General features: G+C 42.9%; 4 protein-coding genes across 17 annotated transcripts in view; 2 read left to right on the plus strand and 2 right to left on the minus strand.

The window, feature by feature from the left end:
- The window catches only part of LOC103978622 (uncharacterized), an 8,161-nt gene extending 8,026 nt beyond the window's left edge, over nucleotides 1-135 (minus strand). For all 11 annotated transcript variants that reach the window (XM_065142530.1, XM_065142528.1, XM_065142532.1 and 8 more), the window contains exon 1: nucleotides 1-135. This exon is cut by the window's left edge and continues 541 nt beyond it. The gene's annotated coding sequence lies outside the window, so the exon portion shown is untranslated.
- Nucleotides 136-814: 679 nt separating this feature from the next.
- Nucleotides 815-7,889, plus strand: LOC135633514 (tetraspanin-3-like). Of its 3 annotated transcripts, none has more exons than XM_065143050.1 (7): nucleotides 815-1,112; nucleotides 2,458-2,576; nucleotides 2,877-3,170; nucleotides 3,302-3,335; nucleotides 3,507-4,463; nucleotides 7,137-7,485; nucleotides 7,560-7,889. In XM_065143050.1, exons 5-6 carry the CDS (start codon nucleotides 3,930-3,932, stop codon nucleotides 7,479-7,481), a joined length of 879 nt encoding a protein of 292 aa, XP_064999122.1. In that variant the 5' UTR covers nucleotides 815-1,112; nucleotides 2,458-2,576; nucleotides 2,877-3,170; nucleotides 3,302-3,335; nucleotides 3,507-3,929; the 3' UTR covers nucleotides 7,482-7,485; nucleotides 7,560-7,889. The 3 variants fall into 3 exon arrangements, with proteins under 3 accessions (XP_064999122.1, XP_064999123.1, XP_064999121.1); XM_065143051.1 differs by having other exon boundaries at nucleotides 7,573-7,889; XM_065143049.1 differs by having other exon boundaries at nucleotides 818-1,112; nucleotides 7,137-7,887.
- Nucleotides 7,890-10,307: 2,418 nt separating this feature from the next.
- Nucleotides 10,308-11,185, minus strand: LOC135632770 (LOB domain-containing protein 1-like). Its single transcript, XM_065141538.1, has 2 exons — nucleotides 10,852-11,185; nucleotides 10,308-10,785 (listed from the first exon to the last, which is right to left on the minus strand). Exons 1-2 carry the CDS (start codon nucleotides 11,128-11,130, stop codon nucleotides 10,441-10,443), a joined length of 624 nt encoding a protein of 207 aa, XP_064997610.1. The 5' UTR covers nucleotides 11,131-11,185; the 3' UTR covers nucleotides 10,308-10,440.
- A 1,297-nt stretch (nucleotides 11,186-12,482) lies between these two features.
- Nucleotides 12,483-16,186, plus strand: LOC103978623 (cytochrome P450 71A1). Of its 2 annotated transcripts, none has more exons than XM_065141053.1 (2): nucleotides 12,483-13,517; nucleotides 15,902-16,186. In XM_065141053.1, exons 1-2 carry the CDS (start codon nucleotides 12,585-12,587, stop codon nucleotides 16,169-16,171), a joined length of 1,203 nt encoding a protein of 400 aa, XP_064997125.1. In that variant the 5' UTR covers nucleotides 12,483-12,584; the 3' UTR covers nucleotides 16,172-16,186. The 2 variants fall into 2 exon arrangements, with proteins under 2 accessions (XP_064997125.1, XP_064997126.1); XM_065141054.1 differs by lacking the exon at nucleotides 15,902-16,186 and adding an exon at nucleotides 13,704-13,739 and having other exon boundaries at nucleotides 12,491-13,517.
- The last annotated feature ends 3,150 nt before the right edge of the window (nucleotides 16,187-19,336 follow it).

Consider the following 19,336-nt stretch of genomic DNA (forward strand, 5'->3'; position numbering starts at 1 on the left):
GGTGGTGGAGAGCGGAGGTTGCGCAGCCTAACACTACTTGCCATCTTTGTGCTTGGGAGAGGCAAAGGAGTGGGTTCCTCTCAGCGTCGCGCACATGGAAGAAGGGAAGGCAGGCGGAAAGGGGGGCGGTGGAGGAACGCCCACTTGGTTTTGGCTTCTTGGAAGAGTTCGGCCGAGGGAGGGAGAGGGAAGCTACGGCATCGAATCAAATCGCCCGTCACGTGATACTCACGTGATTCATTATCAAGCCTAATCGCCCAACTTTTGGGCTGTTATTTCTGATTATATTATTATTTCTTTCATTTAAATATCTTGATTAGTTATGTAATATATTGCACAAGTGATATGTTTCGAGTCTAGGCATCATATATGTCAATTTTTTTATTTTAAAAATATATTTTATTTATTTATAAGAACTTTAAGATTCGTAAATATTAAATCAGGATTTTTTATATTTGGACTTTTAAGGGGTAAATATGTAATTTAGTATTTACAAAAGGCATTTACATGCAAAAAAAAGAGAAAAAAAAATCCTTACTAACTATATTAAATTAAAAGGTCGTTTAGACCGTCAAAATCATTGTTGGATGACTGGAAAAGATGTGATGATTGTAATACCAAATTAGCCTATCCATCCAGTGATATTTAGGGACATAAATACCCAATAATAAAAGAACGATTTAAGTTAAAATATTTAATTGATATATGTTATATTATAAAATAAGGTCAATTTCCATGGCATCAATTGCATTGATCGAAGTCGTGATCAACGGATCCAAGTCTCACCACATAATGGGCCAATCCAATACCAATTGGCCGACCACCCGAGCTTCCAAACGATAAACTCTCTGCTGCAACTCGACCGCGGTGTTTAGCGAGACTCCTCAAAGACGACGCTCTACGCCGCGGCCTCTCTTCTCCCGCCCGAACCCTAGTACCTTTTTCTTCACCCTCCCTCCACCTCACTGGATTTCTCTACCACCCGGACGCACCGCGCCCTTCACCTCCATCTCTTCCGAGGCGGTGATCGAGCAGCGGGAGGAGCGGCAGCCAACTGCGTCCGAGGAGGGTGGGTACCACGACCTCCTCGGAAACGATGTTTAGTCTATATGGTAAGTTATGATAAGAAAGACACTGTTACTCAAATCCTAGAAACCAAGGTTTTTAGTATCATGGCAAATCGAGTAAACTGCCCTGTATGTACCGGTCCAACTGGGAATTAGTACAGTGATGTACCATGAAACTAAGTAGACTTCAGTAAAAAATGTGAATGCATGATTAATGCTGTGTACAACGCCCTGGAGGTCGGATTTTGCATTGGAAGAATGCAAACTGCTCCCAGATTTGGATATCTCAAATTTTATTTGTTGAAGCAAGTCAATGCCTTTAGCATTTCAAAGGGTTTTCTTTGATTTGCTCTTTTATGCGCAGGTTGAATTTTGAATATATTTGTTGTGCAGCATAATATTCATTTCCTCCAGGAAATTCTTCAAAATATGAAATTATTTGTTGTGGAGGTCCTCATTTCTCAACACTAGTTGTTCTCCAACCAAAAATGTACAACTAGAAACTTAGTCAAGAAGGATCTATTGAATATGATGGTTAGATTTGTTGATATGTTTTCCATTTTAGCAACAAGGTCTTTATATAACTTTGTCATATCCTTTTTTAAAGTTGCCAACAAATATATATTTTTTTTTCTTGTGTAATCTTGATGAAAAGATGGTAAGGGGATAGAAGGGGAGAAAGCATTTGGGTTTAGCAGTGTTGCTGAGATCCAAAATCTAAGCCCTCAGCTGTAACTCATGGAAGGTGTTATTCAGAAATACTCATCAGACAATGAGGAATCACCAATGTTTTAGTCATTTCCAATTCATAAAGCTTACTTGGGGGATTATATATGGATCATCACCCATATATGTTGTAGTCATTTCCAAGTCATCTTGCCTCCTCTGCTTCAGGTATGCAAGTATTGCCAAAGCTTGGTTGCCTTGGTTTCATCTTTTGGAAGCTGAGTACCTCCTATCCAGACCAAGGCACAAAAGTAGTGTAACCTTGGCTAAGCAAGGGTAGGATCATCACCCATCATTCATCTGTTCTGTTATGGCTTTTTGGAATTATATCTGCACATTTTTTTGCATGTTTGTTGTGTACTAAGAATCTATATCAAGGATCCTAATGTTCGTTCACGTCTCCATAAATCTCTGGATTTTACCTTTTATTTATTGATTTTATGTTGAGAAAGCAATTAGGAAACTGATATAGTGTATGCATTGGAATAATTGTGTTGCGCTCATTCTTCAAAGCTAGGCTTTAAAATACTTTAGAGCACTTGTCTTACTATGGCTAGAATCAAGAGTTTGTATAGTTAAATGCTTGAATGAAGGCCACTAAGGTTATGATGTTTCTTTGAATCTTCTTCATGTCCAAACTTGAAGTTTTTCTTCTTAAATGTAGGAGTTATTATAACGCTGGTTTTCATAAGGCCATTAGCCATGGAGCTCATAAGAAGATGAAAGATATTTAAAGCTTCATCAGAGGATGACAAATTATACGGTTCATGGAAATGCACTCTGGTACATATTGCACTTGCAACTACCTGATGCTTTATCTTCTTCTTTTTTTTTTTGAAATTATATATATGTATATCAAAGTAAGTGATTTTTTTCAATTTATTCCTCTAAATCTAAGTTGTTTATGTATATATATATATATATGATTATTAATTAAATCTTTAAATGATATTAATATCCTTTAAAAACTTTTTATGATCATAAAATTGTTAAGAGTATTTAAGATGTATATATTTAATTCAAATTAGTTAATTGCGATTAGTATAGGTTTTTTTAGCTGAATGAATTGCGTATTACGAGCAGGTGGGCCCGACAGCATTGCATGTGACCCACGAGGGCGTGGGCTCCCCCACGCTTGCGCCAACGAAAGGGGAAGCCCACGTGGTCCCACGATCCGCGTCTGCATCGCTTCCGTTGTTCCCCTCTTTCTTTATACTCCGTGCTCCTCTTCCTGCGCAATCGCCGACCAAAATGGCTTTATGATTCACTTACGATTTGGGTTCTTCTGGGCGGTGTCTTTGTCAGATGATGCGTTGCTGAAAGTTATGGGCAACATTCGACGACAGAAAGCCACACCTGTCAGTCCAAAGTTTGAAGGTAACGCCTCCGTTGATGTATCTTAGTCATCTCTGAACACAATCTCACTCATCTCACTTGTTTACCGAGTTCCATTTTGCTTTACTCAAGATGACAAACTGAGATCTTGAGAATTTGTCCATTCTTAGCAGAAGATGAGCGTCAATGGAGCAATCACTTTCTCAGGTCAGCTTGAATTCCTGCAAGGGATGCAACCAAAGTATCTTTATAAACTATCCATCGACATGATCAAACAATCATAATGATTGTTTGCTCCTTGTGTTAGAATACCATGAACATTGTCGATCAAAACTTCTATTAGCTATATTAATGGCGAACTTGTTACTGTTTCTCCAGGCAACCAATTGTGAGCTCCTGGAAGTCTTTCTACCTTCGCAGAATCTGTTCTTTTCTTGGAGACCTGGATTTACTGAACTCCCCCCTTTACCTGGCAAGTTCCACAAAGGTTAAACAATACATGAACCTGTCCCCTTGTCTCTCTTTTCAAGTCTTCTCACATTCGAACTGCATGATACTCCCCCATTGTCTATTAAAGCTCACCTGCCATTCCCTGAACCCAGCAGCAGAAGTATATCTTATTCTTCCAGAGCTTCAGCAGTCTCTCTTCTCTCCGTTCATCCATTCCTGAACCTCGCTTCCCCCAAAACATCAAGGCCAAGTAAGGGAACAGAGAGAGCTAAGCAATAAAGACTCTACCTTTGGAGGAGAAGAGCAGAGAAGGCAGGGAGACGGAGTGTCATCATCGGTAATAAGAGAGAGATGATGCGAGGTACCAACACCCTGATAGGGGCTGTGAACTTCGTGACGTTCCTGATATCGATTCCTATCCTGGCTGGCGGCATATGGCTGAGCGCCAAGGCCAACTCCACCGACTGCCTCCGCTTCCTCCAGTGGCCGCTCATCATCATCGGCGTCGCCATCATGGTCATCTCTCTCATGGGCTTCGCCGGAGCTTGCTACCGCCTCGCGTGGCTGCTCCGCCTATACCTTTTCGCCATGTTCTTCGTCGTCACCGCGCTCCTTGGCTTCGTTGTCTTCGCCTTCGCTGTCACCGACCGTGGACAGGGCCAGGTCGTTATGAACCGCGCCTTCCTCGAGTACCAGCTCTCGGACTACTCCGGCTGGCTCAAGGACCGCGTCTCCGACCCCGGGTACTGGGCCAAGATCAGCGCCTGCCTCCGCGAAGGACATGCATGCTCCAAGATGACGAGATACTCCCGAGATCCCACCACAGGGCTGCTGGTACCTGAGTCTCCGGATATGTTTTACCGGAGGAATCTCTCCCCCATCGAGGTCAGTACTTGGATTCGTTGTCATTTATTTGTATCTTTGTTTGCATTTGCGAAAGATCGGAGTTTCTTCAAGGAGGCGATAAAAAAGAGGGCATCTTTGGATTAAGGATCGATTTTTTATGAGCAGACAAGTCAACAGATGCCGTCTTTTGGTGAAACATTTATTTATTTATTTAACGAGCAGAGGATTAGAACAGTAATAATTTTGTTAGTGGGATATCCTAATTACGGATTTAGTGATAATTGATTTTGGAAGATTAGATCTTGGATTTTCTCTTGCTTTTTGAGCAATACTTTTAGTAAAATAGTTTAAATGTTTAGTGTCTTCACCTGCTTTTTGATGTTATTGTTTCTTTTTTCCTCTACAAGCATGTCCAATCAGATTTGGTCTCTATTACCAGTGCAAGCATGGAGAATGTGGAGAAACAGTACTGGTTTTCTTCTGATTTCGGAAACCTTTTCCTTTCTTGCTTTCCTACTCAACTCTTCCCTTTCTTTATTTTTGCTTATGTGGAAAAGAAAATGAAAAATTCCGACCGTGTTTGCCCATAAGCAACGTATAGATGGAAGATTGGAGTTCTGGCGTGTAAAGGATAAGTAACTAGAATGTCCATAACAAAGGTGTACTTGCTTCTTTTTGGTTTTCCCTTAATGAAATCTTATGCTAATCATCTTTAAGAAGTCCAGGAGTCATATCAAGATCTAAAAATAAAACAGGAAGCTCAGTCCTAATTTGACTGAATCTTAATAAAAGGAAGTAAAAGAATGGTAGCTGAGAGAACAAAGCAAGTAGACAGATAGTAATGTTAAAAAGCCTTGTCGAACAAAGTTCCTCAAGGATCACCAGAGCTGCGCCTATTACTGAACCACTTAGAATAAGTCTTCTCTTTATTTTTCTTCTACCTTTTTACTTAGCAAGTGAAAAGTACGGTCACCATAGCTGCATGATTGAATAATGAGGTCTTCTTTTTACTTATTTTCAGCGGTGGGATGCTGTATAGGAGGAATTTAAAAAAAAAAAAACATAGGTAGCATTGAAGTGGCATCATTCTCATATAGAACCAACGGTGCTTTTTCTTTTTTATAGTGGATGGTCATTCATGTTCTTCAACCCTCCCTGCATCTCCTGCACTATACCACCTCAGTTGAAGACTTTGTTTGTCTGTAATTGTTTATGCCCTGATTACCTTATCTAGAATATAGCATGGAGAGAGTTTACCCTGTTTATGCAGTAGAGATTCTCTACCTATGAGGTTGTAGAGGATTTGTACAACCTGAATATGTGGCAATTTCTTATTCAATCCTCACTGTAGTATATCTTACTCCCTAATGACAGCTATCCCTTCCTGATGTGATGATATTTGGAGAATACACTTTTTCAACCAATATGACATTCTCATATAATGGATTGCAGAGAATCTCTACGGTCAAGGTTGCAAAGGATTTGCACGTTGGTTTTTAAGTGGTAACATAGCTTCTGTAGGTCTAAAAGATATTTTTTACAAACACCAATACATGCATATCTTTGCCATACTTTTTAACTTACATAATGTTGAGTATCCTTAATAGTTGGTTGCTTTCTGTCTTTTTTTTTTACAAAGGGTAAGTGGCGAGCTAAGCTAGTTGACATCTTTAAAATATATCAGACAAGGTTTCAAACCCTCAACCTTTGTAAGTTAGTCTGGTACACCACCATCACCATTATACCAATGTTTAAGGTATAAAAAATGTATTAGTTGAGGTTTCGAACCCTCAATCTTTGATAAGAAGGTCTGGTACACCATCACTAGATCAATGTTTAATGTGTAAATAGGTTGAATGAGGTTTTGAACCTTCAACCTTTGATAAGTTGGCTTGGTCAACGGCCACCACCACCATACCATTGTTTAAGGTATTAAGATACATCAAATGAGGTTTCGAACCCTTAACCTTTGGTAGGTTAGTTTGCAACTCCACTACCAGACCAATGTCAAGGTGTAAAAATGTATTTGGTACACCACCATTAGACTAATGCTTAAGATGTAAAATATATCGAATGAGATTTTGAACCCTCAACCTTTGGTAAGTTAGTCTAATACACCACCATTAGATCAATGTTCAATATGCAAAATATATCGGATGAGGTTTTAAGCCCTCAACCTTTAGTAAGTTAGTCTAGTACTACCAGACTAATGTTTAAGGTGTAAAAATATATTGGATGAGATTTTGAACCCTCAATATTTGATAAGTGGGTTTGATACACCACCATTAGATCAATATTTAAGATGTAAAATTTATCAAATGAGGTTTTGAGCCCTCAATCATTGGTAAGTTAGTCTGGTGCGCCACTACTAAACCAATGTTTAAGTGTATAAATATATCAGCTAAGGTTTTGAACTCTCAACCTTTGATAAGTGAATTTGGTATATCACCACCGCTTTCTACCTAATTTGCTTGTCCCAATTCAATTATGTTGATCATAAGTTCCAAATAGTTTTATCATAGTTGTGAAATATTGCAGCTGTTAAAATTATACATAAGTATTTTGTGTGAGATTTGTGTCTAACCTACCTTAATTGTAAACCTAGAGATTGTTTTATTTGCCATACACATTTTTGATGATTTACTTTCTGAGTAAACTGGCTTTTTTAACCAACAACCATTTGCTCAACTATCTTGTTTCTCAATGATGCAGTCTGGGTGTTGTAAGCCTCCAACAGCATGCGGCTATACATACATAAATGAGACATTCTGGGCCGCAGAGGCAGGGATGGTTGTGAATGACATGGACTGCACCAGATGGAGCAATGATCAGCAGTCGCTGTGCTACCAGTGTGACTCGTGTAAGGCTGGGGTTCTTGCAAGCATCAGGCATAGCTGGAGAAAGGTCTCCATGATTAACATTGTTGTGCTCATAATCCTTGTCATTGTCTATGTGATTGGCTGTGCCGCATTCAGAAATGCAAAAAGGGCAGACAATGATGAGCCCTTTGGAGAGAACAGGATGTCTAAATCTAGGCCTAGCCGGTTCCAGTTTTAGACAGGTATGTAGATCAGTGCTGTTATGTACAATAGAGACATTTTGGATGCTTGAAGGTTTGATTAAACTTTTAAAAAGTTCATATTTGTAGCACAGCGGAAAGGCTTCATCAAATTTCAACTGGCTGCGTTTCCCATGTAGTATGTAGTAATAGTTCAATTTGTCTCAGTTTTCTTTTGTATGCTACACAGTCCTCAGTCAACCGCACTTCAAATGTTGTCTGCAATCTTCAATATTCTGTTGCTTGTGTCAAACTTTGTATACCTGGAAAATGCTTCATTAGTTTGTATGATCTGCATATTTAACTTCACTAAGAAGCCAGTGAAGTTTGCAGGACTTGTTATAGTTTTCTTCTAAACTTGGCAATCGAATGTTATCAAATCGCCAAATCCAACGTCCATACTAGTTGTGTTGGTATAGAAGATTGCTCGAATTGATCTCATTTTTGAATTTTTTCATGTTTGACGAAATTGTTCTTCTTGTTATTTTGATGCATAATTCCTGGGCAAATGTGTAACTGATATTGATTCATAGATAATTTGGCTTTGAAGTTACTGTATTTTGACATCTTTTTGCTTAAAAAATTTAATTCATCAGTTCATGCCATGAACAATTGCCATTGCATTTGCTCTTTGCTGCTCATATTAGTTGTTTGAGATTATGCTTCAGTGATGGTGTTCATTTGTCATATGACTCCTAATGTTGGAAATATAAAGCTATGTATGAGACAGGGTGGTGATCAGCAAAAAGCTTAAGCATTTGATTCAAAATTATTAAAATATTATATTTATATTATATAAAATTTGTATATTAATTATATATATACATATATATATACTGCAATATTATATTAAAATAGTTAGGGTCAAAATGCTATTTCAATATTTAAAGGGAAAATCTGTGAAAGAACCCCAACTAATGTTCCATGCTTTAGGGCAAAGAAGCTATAGTACGTGCATTATTCACTTTTGTCTATTGTCTATGTCTTAGTGTGCACAAATATGAAGGCTTTCCAATTAAATTGAAGTACAAATGAATATCCAATTGGTGGAAAAAGAATTGGAAATAATTAATTACAGGAAATATAACTCTGTTGAAGGACATATTCTTGCTCATAGTTAATTGGGCATTCTTCATTGCATCAGACTTGGAGTTTCACCTTCAAATGCTTACTATATACTATCTTCAGATGTACAATTAAGTTTGTAGGAATAATATGGAATTAGGCTCATGTCCATTTGGCTTATTTTGTTGCTATGAATGACAATGATATTTTAACTGGATAATATCATTGGCAAAAAAAGTTTATTATGCAGCTATTATCTTGATGAGTAGCCAATTCAGATTTTTCTATCTCAAGTTGTCAGGTTGCTAGTAGTAGATCATATAAACTGCAATTTGTTTGAAGATGTGATTGCTTGGAAGTAAAGTACAACTCTCATTGGATCATTACCAAATTCATGAGGAGTGCAAAATTACCAAGAAAGAAAGCTTCATTGACCTGAATCTGGTATGATCCCTTTTTGTCAACTTGAATCCATGAATGAAACTTGTGGGTGTTGAAATTACATCAAACCTGTAGTGATCTTTACCTGTGGTGTAGGTATTATATTGTCACCATTGCAAATAAGTATCATAAAGAAAAATCAAAGCTTCTCCTTCTATTCACCAAGAAGTTATTTTTTGAATTTATTTTAATGACATGTTTGGTTTCAGATAAGGTTGGCCTGCCTTAGCTTCTTGTTCCTAGTCAAAAATTATTCACGCTGGAAGATGGCAAGCTTGCAGGACTTTGCAGCCCACCATTTAGTTAACCTGTTAGCACTGACCCCTTCTTGTCAACTTGTATCCATGAATGAGACTTGTGGTTGTTGAAATTACATCAAACCTATGGTGATCTTTACCTGTAGTGTAGGTATTATATTGTCACCAAGACTGTCTTTTTCATCACCACAGCAAGTAAGAATTGTAAAGAAAAATCAAAGCTTCTACTTACATTGACCAAGAAGTTATTTTTGGGATTTATTTTAATGACATGTTTGGTCTAAGATAAGTTTGGCATGCCTTGGGGTGTTGTTCCTAGTCAAAAATTATTCATATTGGAAGATGGCTAGAACTTTGCAGCCCACCATTTAGGTAACTTGTTACCACTGATAAATCCTTTTTTGTTTCTTATTGATCATGTTGGAAACAGTCAAAAGCATGTTCTTGCATTCAGTCTGATGGAGTCAATACATGATTCATTCCAAGTGTATGTTTTCAATCTTTATTTAGTCATGCTGAAGCCAAAAGAAAGGTTTTTGATGTTTAGTTGCAGTTCATCCTGTAGAATGATTATATTATCTATTGATTGATACCATCACTATAACTACTTAATTATAATTGGTATCACCATCATCATCTCTATACTACTTTGAAGTTCTGCATGATGGTGATCGAATTTTGGGACCAATTCTTGGACATTAAAACAACTGAAGTCATGGCTTAGCAAATCAATCAATCAATCTTATTGAGAAACAAAACAAAGATTAATTATAGAAGCCTCCCCTAACATTTGATCCAAAACAGGGCTTTCGGCCAAACTTACTGACCATCAAATCAAACCTAGACTTGAGGCTTGTACTGTTGCTGCATCTTCTAAGGTTACTTGGAAAATTTGCTCTTTCCTTCTGTTGACATTTGCTACTTGTTAGATTAATGTCTCTCTCAAACTTCATGCTTTCTAATTGCAAAGTTGATTTTTTAATGTTTTGCTACTCATTCCCTCTTTTGGGAGATGTGTTCATCAGAGACCCAGAAAATAGAATAGTATTATGTTCATGGAATTGTAATGCTATGCACTAAAGTATAAGCACTTTATGATTGTCTTACAACGACATGGATAACTTCTTTCTTGCTCTGTTTCATCTCATGAGAAGCTAATTACCTACATGCGTGTCGAGAAGCACCTGCAGATTTCTCATGCCCACCGGGGCTCCTCCCAAACCGATCCCAGGCCGCAGTCGTCGACGCAGTATCCGCCGTTCTGAAGCATGCAAGAATCGGCGACGACGCCATCCGTGGCCTCGGCCGGGCGCTGTTGCTGCGACCGAGCCGTCGCCGTTGAAGCCAACAGCTGTGCGTGCTGAGCTTGCAAGATGACATGCTTCGCCTGCGCTCGGGCCAGCTGCTCTTGGAGCTCGTCCACTTGCTTCTGGAGGTGGCAGATGACTCCGGCGCACCCGTAGACTCGATCTCTCAACCTGGCGTTCGCCTCGTACACCATGCTGTTCACCGCGTCCGCCCTCCTGCTCTCCGGCAGGTCCTGTAAGCGTCCGAGACGGCATCAAAGATCACTCTCGACCGTGGAATTGAACTATCGACGGCTTACCTGCAACAGCTTGATGATGTTGCCGGCGCCGAAAACTCGGTGCGCGGTGGTGAACTTGAGGGTCTCGGTCGGCGGGAAGAACGGCGCGAGAAGGCAGCTAACGGTGCATCTCCGGCGGAGGCTCTTGCAAGCGGCGCAAGGGCTGGGAGCAGTTGGGTGTGGAGGAGGAGCTGAGTTAGCAGAAGAGGAAAGCGAGGGAGAGAAGGGAGGAGGTGTCGTCTTAGTAGCGACGATGGTTGTAGTCGCCGATGCTGTTGTTGTGTCACTCGAAGAAGACATGATGAGAGAGTGCAACGAACGTGTGGGGCTCCTCAGACCATTGCAATTTATAGAGTGCCAAAGATCCCGCCGACAGAGCATACACAAAAATTGGGAATTTGACCATTAATTCTTTTTATCCAAAATTTAAGAATTGATGTGAGAAATAAATATAAATTGATCCGATTAATTATCATCAATGCTTATTATGCTCATTGATATTATTATTATTATCACATATATATATATATATATATATATATATATAATTTTAAATTATTTAATATTTTTTAAAATATAACATACAGTCTTATTATATATAATAATTATAATTTATTGTTTTAAATTGAGATGGTATGATTCTAAATTCTCTCAAATGAGGATTTGGATTTCCACAAGAATGGTATAAGAAATTAGGCTCTCAGCTAGCAAAGTTGGAAATCAATATATTTGATTTAAATTCCAATAATCAAATGTCTTTGTCCGAAACAAATTGATAAAGGCCGGACAATTTTTAGTCTTCCTCTCTATTAATGGGGCCTTTGGCATGCCATTACACCCCGACCTCCTAGCCCTTCGTTCACCACACGCCTAGCTTCATTGGCCCTTTGAGTACCATTGCCCCTGACCTTGCGGCCTCATCGATCTACATGCACTACTATCGTGTCACCACACCCGATCATACTATCATACCGAACCATCACACTCGACTATATCATCTCCATAGGTCATCATGCCCAATCAAGTACTCAATCGATATGACACTAATACTATTGAGTTTGCATGTCAAGTCGGGCATATCGAGTCCAATAGCTCAAGTTAGATAGCACAAGAATACTAAGTTGGATAGTCTGAGTTAGACATTTTATCATCTCGTACACTAACAACAGAACCGTACTTCCCCACCAACTATTTTAGAACTTCTCGATAAAGGTGACGTGGTTGATTGATCAAACACTCTATGCTATCATTGTCACTTTGTGTTCAACAAGAGTCCTCTCCGTACGTCCAAGCCACTAACACATGGCCGAGCTAATATCACATAAACAACATGGTAAATAGGCATAACAGTCGGTGATGGCAGTTCCAATCGAATGGCTCGGGATCAGCAAGGATGGTTGGTTGTGATCAATTTTCACATCTTATTTATTGAACAGACTATATAACACTCTTCTCTCATATGGTCACTAATAAAGGGGTTACGCAAGTACCCCCAAGATATATCGAACAACAAAAGCATGACCATTCAAAACTTTAGTATCTGAGGGCATTATCTGGAATGAGCCCACTTAGTTTTTGTAGGCTTTAGATGTCTAACTCCATAAATTCCCACCTTAAAATAAACTATAAAAAAAAGAAGACTTTCTGTTTGGTAATTTTTCTTACATGTTGGGCTGGAAGCAATACTTGCGTGCGTCGATTGGTCTCTTTCATTTCCGATATGCACGAGAGAAGACGAGCAGCCACAGGCGATCATGTCTTCCACCCTGCCGACGGCGCCGCTCGACCCATCTCTACTCACGACCCTCTTCATCATACTCGTGCCTCTCTCTTTGCTGCTGCTTCTGCTGCAGGTTAAGAGGAACTCCCGTGGGCATCCCCCTTGCCCGCCGCGGCTTCCCCTCATCGGCAACCTCCACCAGCTGGGCCCACTACCGCACCGCTCCCTCCATGCCCTGTCGCAGCAACACGGCCCGCTCATGCTACTTCGCCTGGGCCAGGTGCCGGCGCTCGTGGTCTCCTCGCCGGACGCCGCCCGGGAGGTGCTGCGCAACCAGGACCACGCCTGCGCCAGCCGGCCAGCTATCAAGCCGGCCCGAATCCTCGTGTACGGGTGCAAGGACTTGGCCTTCGCGCCCTACGGCGACTACTGGAAGCAGCTCCGAAAGATCTGCTCCGTCCACCTGCTGAGCCCCAAGAGGGTGCAGTCGTACCGGCTAATGAGGGAGGAGGAGGTGGAATCCATGATGGGAAAGATCTCGTCCCAGGCTTCGGCTTCGGCGAACGTCATCGACTTATCCGAGGTCTTGTACTCTTTCGCCAACGATGTACTCTGTCGAGTTGTTTCAGGGAAGTTCACGAGAGAAGAAGGGAGGAATCGCCTGTTCTCCGAGCTGGCCGGCGAGAACTCGGTGCTTTTGTCCAAGATCTACGTGGGTGACTACTTCCCGTGGCTAGGGTGGCTGGATATGTTCTTCGGTAGTGTGGCCAGATGCAACAAGAACAAGGCGAGGTGGGATAAGTTGCTAGATGAGGTGATTAAGGAACATGCAGTTCGGTCGGCGCAGCATGGTGGGGAGGAAAACGACGGTGAGGAGAAGGATTTCGTGGATGTTCTGCTCTCTCTGCAGAAAGATGCAGCGATGGACTTCGTCCTCACAACTGAAGATATCAAGGCACTTCTGGAGGTACGCTTCTCTCTCTCTCTCTCTCTCATGGTCCTGTCTCCGCTTCGAATCGGTTGGTCAAAATCGAAATTACCAACCGCTCGCCACGCGACTTTCTGCCTCATCCCTGACATCTGTCTCTCGCGGCCACCATCTCTGAAATCGATCGACGACATGTACTCTGACCGTTCCTCCTTCCTTTCTCAGGAGCGACAAAATAAACGATGATATTTTGTCCCATTGTGGCACTGTCGAACGCCGATGCCTTACGGCTATTTCCGCTGATCCAAAGTTCACCCCCGCTACCCTAAACCAGATAGATTTCCTTAACTGTTTAAAGAAATCTCTCTATAGAAAGATTCTCTAACTTATTGAGAAAAATTTTTCCTTATAAAAAGAAGGGGATATATTAATAATAATCAACTTCTTCTATAAGTTGTTTATCTATTTATTTTCTAACATGATATCAGAGCAGTTTCTCCTTGGCGACAACAGTATCGCCGAGTGTTAGCCAAGCGGCCACAGTAACACACTGCCTCAAGCGGAGTCATTGAAGAAGCACAAGACACGGATTCAGAGCCAGTGCTAACAAGCACCGTCTTAGCTCTGCTCATCCACTTCTTCTCTTCCTTCATCGCTGGTCTTGCTTTTCTTCGCCGGCCTTGCTCCCTCTCCTATTTGCTGCATACAGCAGACACTCTCTATCGCCGTCACGCAAGGAGGAAAACATTCTCTCACTGCCTCCTCAATAGCGGCGAACGGCGAACAGCGGTGTCTTCCTCGCTTCCCGGCCAGCAGCAGTCGCAACTGCTGCATCTTCCTCTACCGTAGCAGCTTTCGCTGTCGCTTCCCTCTACACAATAGCGCCTCCTTAACAGCGGTGTCCTCCTCCTCAATAGCGACGAACTGTCATGACCTTAACTGGAATTGCTTAAGGCGTGAGGCACCCTTGCGGCCAAAGACTCGAACTTAGCTTGCGTTGCCTAAGTCGCGAGTCACCCGTGTGGCAAAGACGCGAACTTAGCTTGCGTTGCCTAAGTCGCGCTTCGCCCTTGCGATCTTGCTCCGCAAGGATCAGCCACTTTGTAACCTCTCGCAGGTCCCGAAGGACCTGTAAAAGAGAAAGAAAGTTAGATCGAAAGAACGAGCAACGGACAAGTCCCGAAGTCTCGTGAAAAGGGAAGCTTTACAAGCTGCAAGCCCACAAACAGTCGCTCACCTGGTCCCGGGCGCAAAACCAAGTTCCCGTAAAGGTCACGTGCGAACTTGCGAAAGAGTGTTCAACGCCCGGTATATAACCGAAGCCCCATCCAGCCATGTGCCACCCGGGGGGTTCCTGGGTGCTGAGATGGCTGACATTTTGGTGAGCGGAGGCAGCACTCTGCTCACCTCCCGCGGCACGCGAAAACGGAGCCGTTTTGGGCTGTTTTGCTCGGTTCGGTGGGCGATCGCTTTGCAACGCTGCAGCTTGTTCGAACTTACATATTTACAAGCAAAATGACCCAAAACCATGAGAAAACATGCTGTCAAGCAGCTGTACATGCGGGTGTGAGCGACGAACGGTTCGTTGAACGGAGTTGTTGCGGGTGCGCGACGACCGTTCGTGACAGAACGGCGAACAACGGTGTCTTCCTTGCTCAGTCTTCCTTGCTTAACGACGGCCACCACGTCTTCCTCCTTCGCTGTCGCGGTCGCTTCCCAGCCAACAGCAACCGCAACCGCTGCATCTTCCTTCCTCTACCGCAGCAGCTTTCGCTGTCGCTTTTCTCTATACATCTAATTGTTGCAGATTTCTCTCACTGCAGTTTCCTTAAGTAACCCTGCAGATTTTCGCGGCCATTTCCCGGCGAACCGCAGTCTTGAGTACCGATGCAGTTTTCGCAGCCATCTTCCGGCGAACTGCAGCCTCTACAATCTGCTGCAGCAAGCAGCAATCCACAGCAGCGAACCACAATCTTGAGTACCGCTGCAGTTTTCGTGGCCATCTTCCGGTGAACTGCAACCTCTGCAATCTGCTGCAGCAAGCAGCAATCCACAGCAACTGCCGACAGCTTTGGGCACTGTTGTAGATTGCCCAATCTGCTGCAGCAATCTATAGCAGCATCCCCCTCCCTCATTCTCCACCTTGTGTGACTTGAGTATCACACAAGGTTCGCTGCATCTCTTCCACAAAAAAAAAAAAGCCGAAGAGAGAGAAAAAAAAAGTCTTCGTTCGCTTCTTATAATGTTTCAATTCTTGTAGGGACTCCCACTTCTTGTTCTTCTACAGGGCTTATCTCCATCAATGCTGCCACGCTGATACCCTTTAAGTTATCAAAGAGTGGCAACTATACGTCCTAGCGAGCTCAATTTTCTAATCTTTTATTTGGATACGACTTGTTAGATTACATTGATGGCTCTTTCAGTTGTCCTCCGGCCATGCTCAACATCCCCGGCGATCCCAGTCCAGTACCCAATCCAGCTCACAAACTATGGCTACGTCAAGATCGTCTCATCCTCCAAGCTATTCAAGCTTCAGTTGCTGGATCCGTTGCTCCCTTGATATCTTCATGTGTGACAGCTGTCGATGCATGGTCTACACTGCAAACCACCCTGGCAAATCATTCGCATACTCGCAAGCTCAGTCTTCTATCCAAGCTTATGGTGACAAAATAAGAGGGAAGTACTATCTCTGATTATCTACAACATATCAAGGTTATCATTGATGACTTGGCCTTGATAGGTCATTCCCTATGTGACGAAGAGGTTGTCATTCATACCCTCAATGGTCTCGACACCGACTATAAGGAATTGATTGCTGTAATTCGGGTACGCGACTCACTAGTCTCTTTTGAAGATCTTTATGATAAGCTGACTGACTACGAGATGTACTTGAAGCGTGCAGACAAACTGCCTGGATCTACTATCACTGCTCAAGTCAGTCACAAGTCTAAACGGAAGAGCACTCGGTACTCGCTGAACATCACCCAAGGTTTGGCTAATGTACCTCTTGATTCTGTGAGTTCCATGCAACACCCCTCCTATCCTCCTAGTCATCACTTCTCGCAAAGTGGCAACTCCAGCCATCATCCGTCTTGGCGTCCTACCATACCGAGCCATCAAAGACGGGTCGTTTGCCAACTGTGTAACAAAGTCGGCCACTCCGCTAAAGTTTGCCGGTCTCGTCCCCGCCTCCCTGCTCCGTCACATTGGCCTCAGGCAAATCTCCTAACTTCTCCGACACCTAGCCAGTCCAACTGGATTGTCGACTCTAGTGCCTCTCATCACATCACCGTTGATCTTCAGAATTTGTCTCTTCACAATCCCTATGGCGGCGATGAAGATATCATCATCGGTGATGGTAAAGGACTTCCTATAACTCATACTGGTTCCACAACGCTTAATTCTGACTCTAATACATTTACCCTCGATGATGTTTTATGCGCCCCTCATATTAAACGCAACCTCATTTCTGTTTCTCAATTTTGCAAACATAACAATACTTCCATTGAATTCTTTCCTGATTCATTTCTTGTTAAGGACTTGAGCACGGGGGCATCATTGGTACAAGGCCCAAATAAAGACAACATTTACGAATGGCTGTCCGCCTCTCGAATAACCCAGCCCACTGTTCATTCTTCTATTGCGGCTCCAATTGATGTGTGGCATCGTCGGCTTAGTCATCCCTCGTCCATTATTCAGTAGAAATTATTATATCGTCACTCTCTTCCTCTTTTTAAGTCCACTAATTCTATGATGCATTGTGATGCTTGTTTTAGTAATAAGAGTCATCGGCAGCCTTTTGGCTCATCTTCCATTTCCTCCTCTAAACCTTTTGAAATTATATATACTGATGTTTGGGGTCCTGCTCTAATCTTATCTTTTGATAAGTTCCGATTTTATGTTATTTTTGTAGATCACTTCTCTAAGTACACATGGATATATCCTCTTTCCCATAAATATGATGTTTCTCATATTTTTTCCACTTTCCAGAAGTTGGTCGAAAACTATTTTTAGTCTACCATTAAAACAGTCTACTTTGATGGTGGTGGTGAATATCAAGCCCTGGCATCCCATCTCTCAGCTCGTGGCATTCAACACCTCAAGTCTCCCCCACATACTCCTAAACTAGTGTTGAATCTTGTATTTTGATGATGAAACTACTTGATATATGATTTAATCTGGGTTTTGAGTGACGCAGGATGCTTCGATCAGGATGAGATAATTAAAGCAGGAAAATCATGTTGTGCCGAAGGAACATGTCAGAAGATTGGACGTCGGGCCGGTGGATCGGTCGACGTATCGACAGAAGGCTTCGGGCCGTGGACTCGGGCATCGGGCCAAGAAGAGCGGGTATTGTGCCAAGGATATCGGAGTTGCGGAGTCAACTGGCCGATTGGGCAATAGGCTGCAGGAGAGGACGATGCGTCGAAGAATCGGACGAAGCGTCGAGGGACCAATGACATGCCGGACAACTTGGTTAAATTGCTTAGGATTAATTGTCTCGATCGAAGTTTTGTTTTGTTGTGCAGGATTAACTACGATGAGAGTAAGACAAGCAGCAGGTGTTACGCCGGAGTCAAGATCATGATCACGTTGGGAGTTCGAGAGTTCGATGGAAGTTCGGACGGTCGTCGGAGGTTCAGCGAGAACAGATCCGAGAAGTCCAAAAGCTTGCCAAGCGAAGCTCGTCGGAACTCGCCAAGTGGATCGTCGCAAAGTCCAGGAGTATGCCGGATGTCCGCAGAAGGATCACCGAGGGTTTATCGGATGATCGACGGAAGTTCGCCGGAAACTCGCCGGAAGAAGCGATTGACGCATCGGAGCATAGCTGCAGAAGTTGTCTTAGAGTTAATCGTAGTTAGCATGATGATTAAGCTTGAAAATGGGAGGTGATCCCATTAGCTTAATCTTGGGGCAATTGGGCCCCTGAAAAGATTCAAATTGGGCCGAATGGAGCGAACCATTCGGACCCTGATTGCACCAGGCGGTGCAACCGCCTAGGCCAGGAGGTGCAACCGCCAGGGCTGCGAGACTGGGCGGTGCAACCGCCCCAGCCAGGCGGTGCAACCGCCCTGAGCTCGGTCTTCGAGCTAGACTGGGCGGTGGAACCGCCCTGACAGAGAGGTAGCACCGCTTGAGCTCGGTCTTCGAGCTCTGGCAGAGCGGTGCAACCGCCTCAGTCAAGAGGTGGCACCGCCGGGGGCTCTGTCTTCGAGCCAGACTCAGGCGGTGCAACCGCCTCTGACAGAGAGGTGCAACCGCCTGGGCTCAGTCTCCGAGCTCTGCCAGGCGGTGCAACCTCTCCAGTCAAGAGGTGCAACCGCCTGATCCCGGAATTCTGGGATTTGATCGATTTGATCGTTTTGAGCTCCAAATTTGAACTGGGATGGGGCCTATAAATACCCCACCCATTCAGCACTGAAAAGATACAGATCCACACCGAATTCTTGATCTTTTCAGTGATTCTAAGAGCTCAAATTTGTGTAAAGTCCTAAAGTTCTCCTCCTTCTGTTCTTCAAGTCTTGAGTTGTAAAGAGAGGAGAGAAAGGATCTGTAAAGGTTGTCTCCTGAGCCTGTCAAAAGGAGAGAAACTGTAAAAGGGCAGTTAGCCTTCGCCCATTGAAGGAAGGCAGCTAGTTGACGTCGGTGACCTCGTCGGAGGAGGAAGCCAAAAGTGGAGTAGGTCAAGACTGACCGAACCACTCTAAATCTCTGGTTTGCTTTTACCTTGAGCACTTTATCATTACTGCAAACCTCCTACATTGCTACTGCCCTCTGCGCCTTTACGAACGAGTTTCTAAGCTCTGATCTTTCAGAATCTGCATTCAAACGTAAATCGTGTTTTCGTACGATCTTCA

The sequence above is a fragment of the Musa acuminata genome, chromosome BXJ3-3 (genome assembly GCF_036884655.1).
Source record: "Musa acuminata AAA Group cultivar baxijiao chromosome BXJ3-3, Cavendish_Baxijiao_AAA, whole genome shotgun sequence".
In the NCBI taxonomy this organism is placed as follows: Eukaryota; Viridiplantae; Streptophyta; class Magnoliopsida; order Zingiberales; family Musaceae; genus Musa; species Musa acuminata.

Coding starts and splice junctions, on each gene's coding strand:
- LOC103978623 (XM_065141053.1), top strand. CDS start 12,585: ATGTCTTCCACCCTGCCGACGGCGCCGCTCGACCCATCTCTACTCACG. Junction 13,518..15,901: donor ATATCAAGGCACTTCTGGAG/GTACGCTTCTCT, acceptor TGGCTCTTTCAG/TTGTCCTCCGGCCATGCTCA.
- LOC135632770 (XM_065141538.1), bottom strand. CDS start 11,130: ATGTCTTCTTCGAGTGACACAACAACAGCATCGGCGACTACAACCATC. Junction 10,786..10,851: donor ACATCATCAAGCTGTTGCAG/GTAAGCCGTCGA, acceptor GGACGCTTACAG/GACCTGCCGGAGAGCAGGAG.
- LOC135633514 (XM_065143050.1), top strand. CDS start 3,930: ATGATGCGAGGTACCAACACCCTGATAGGGGCTGTGAACTTCGTGACG. Junction 4,464..7,136: donor GGAATCTCTCCCCCATCGAG/GTCAGTACTTGG, acceptor TCAATGATGCAG/TCTGGGTGTTGTAAGCCTCC.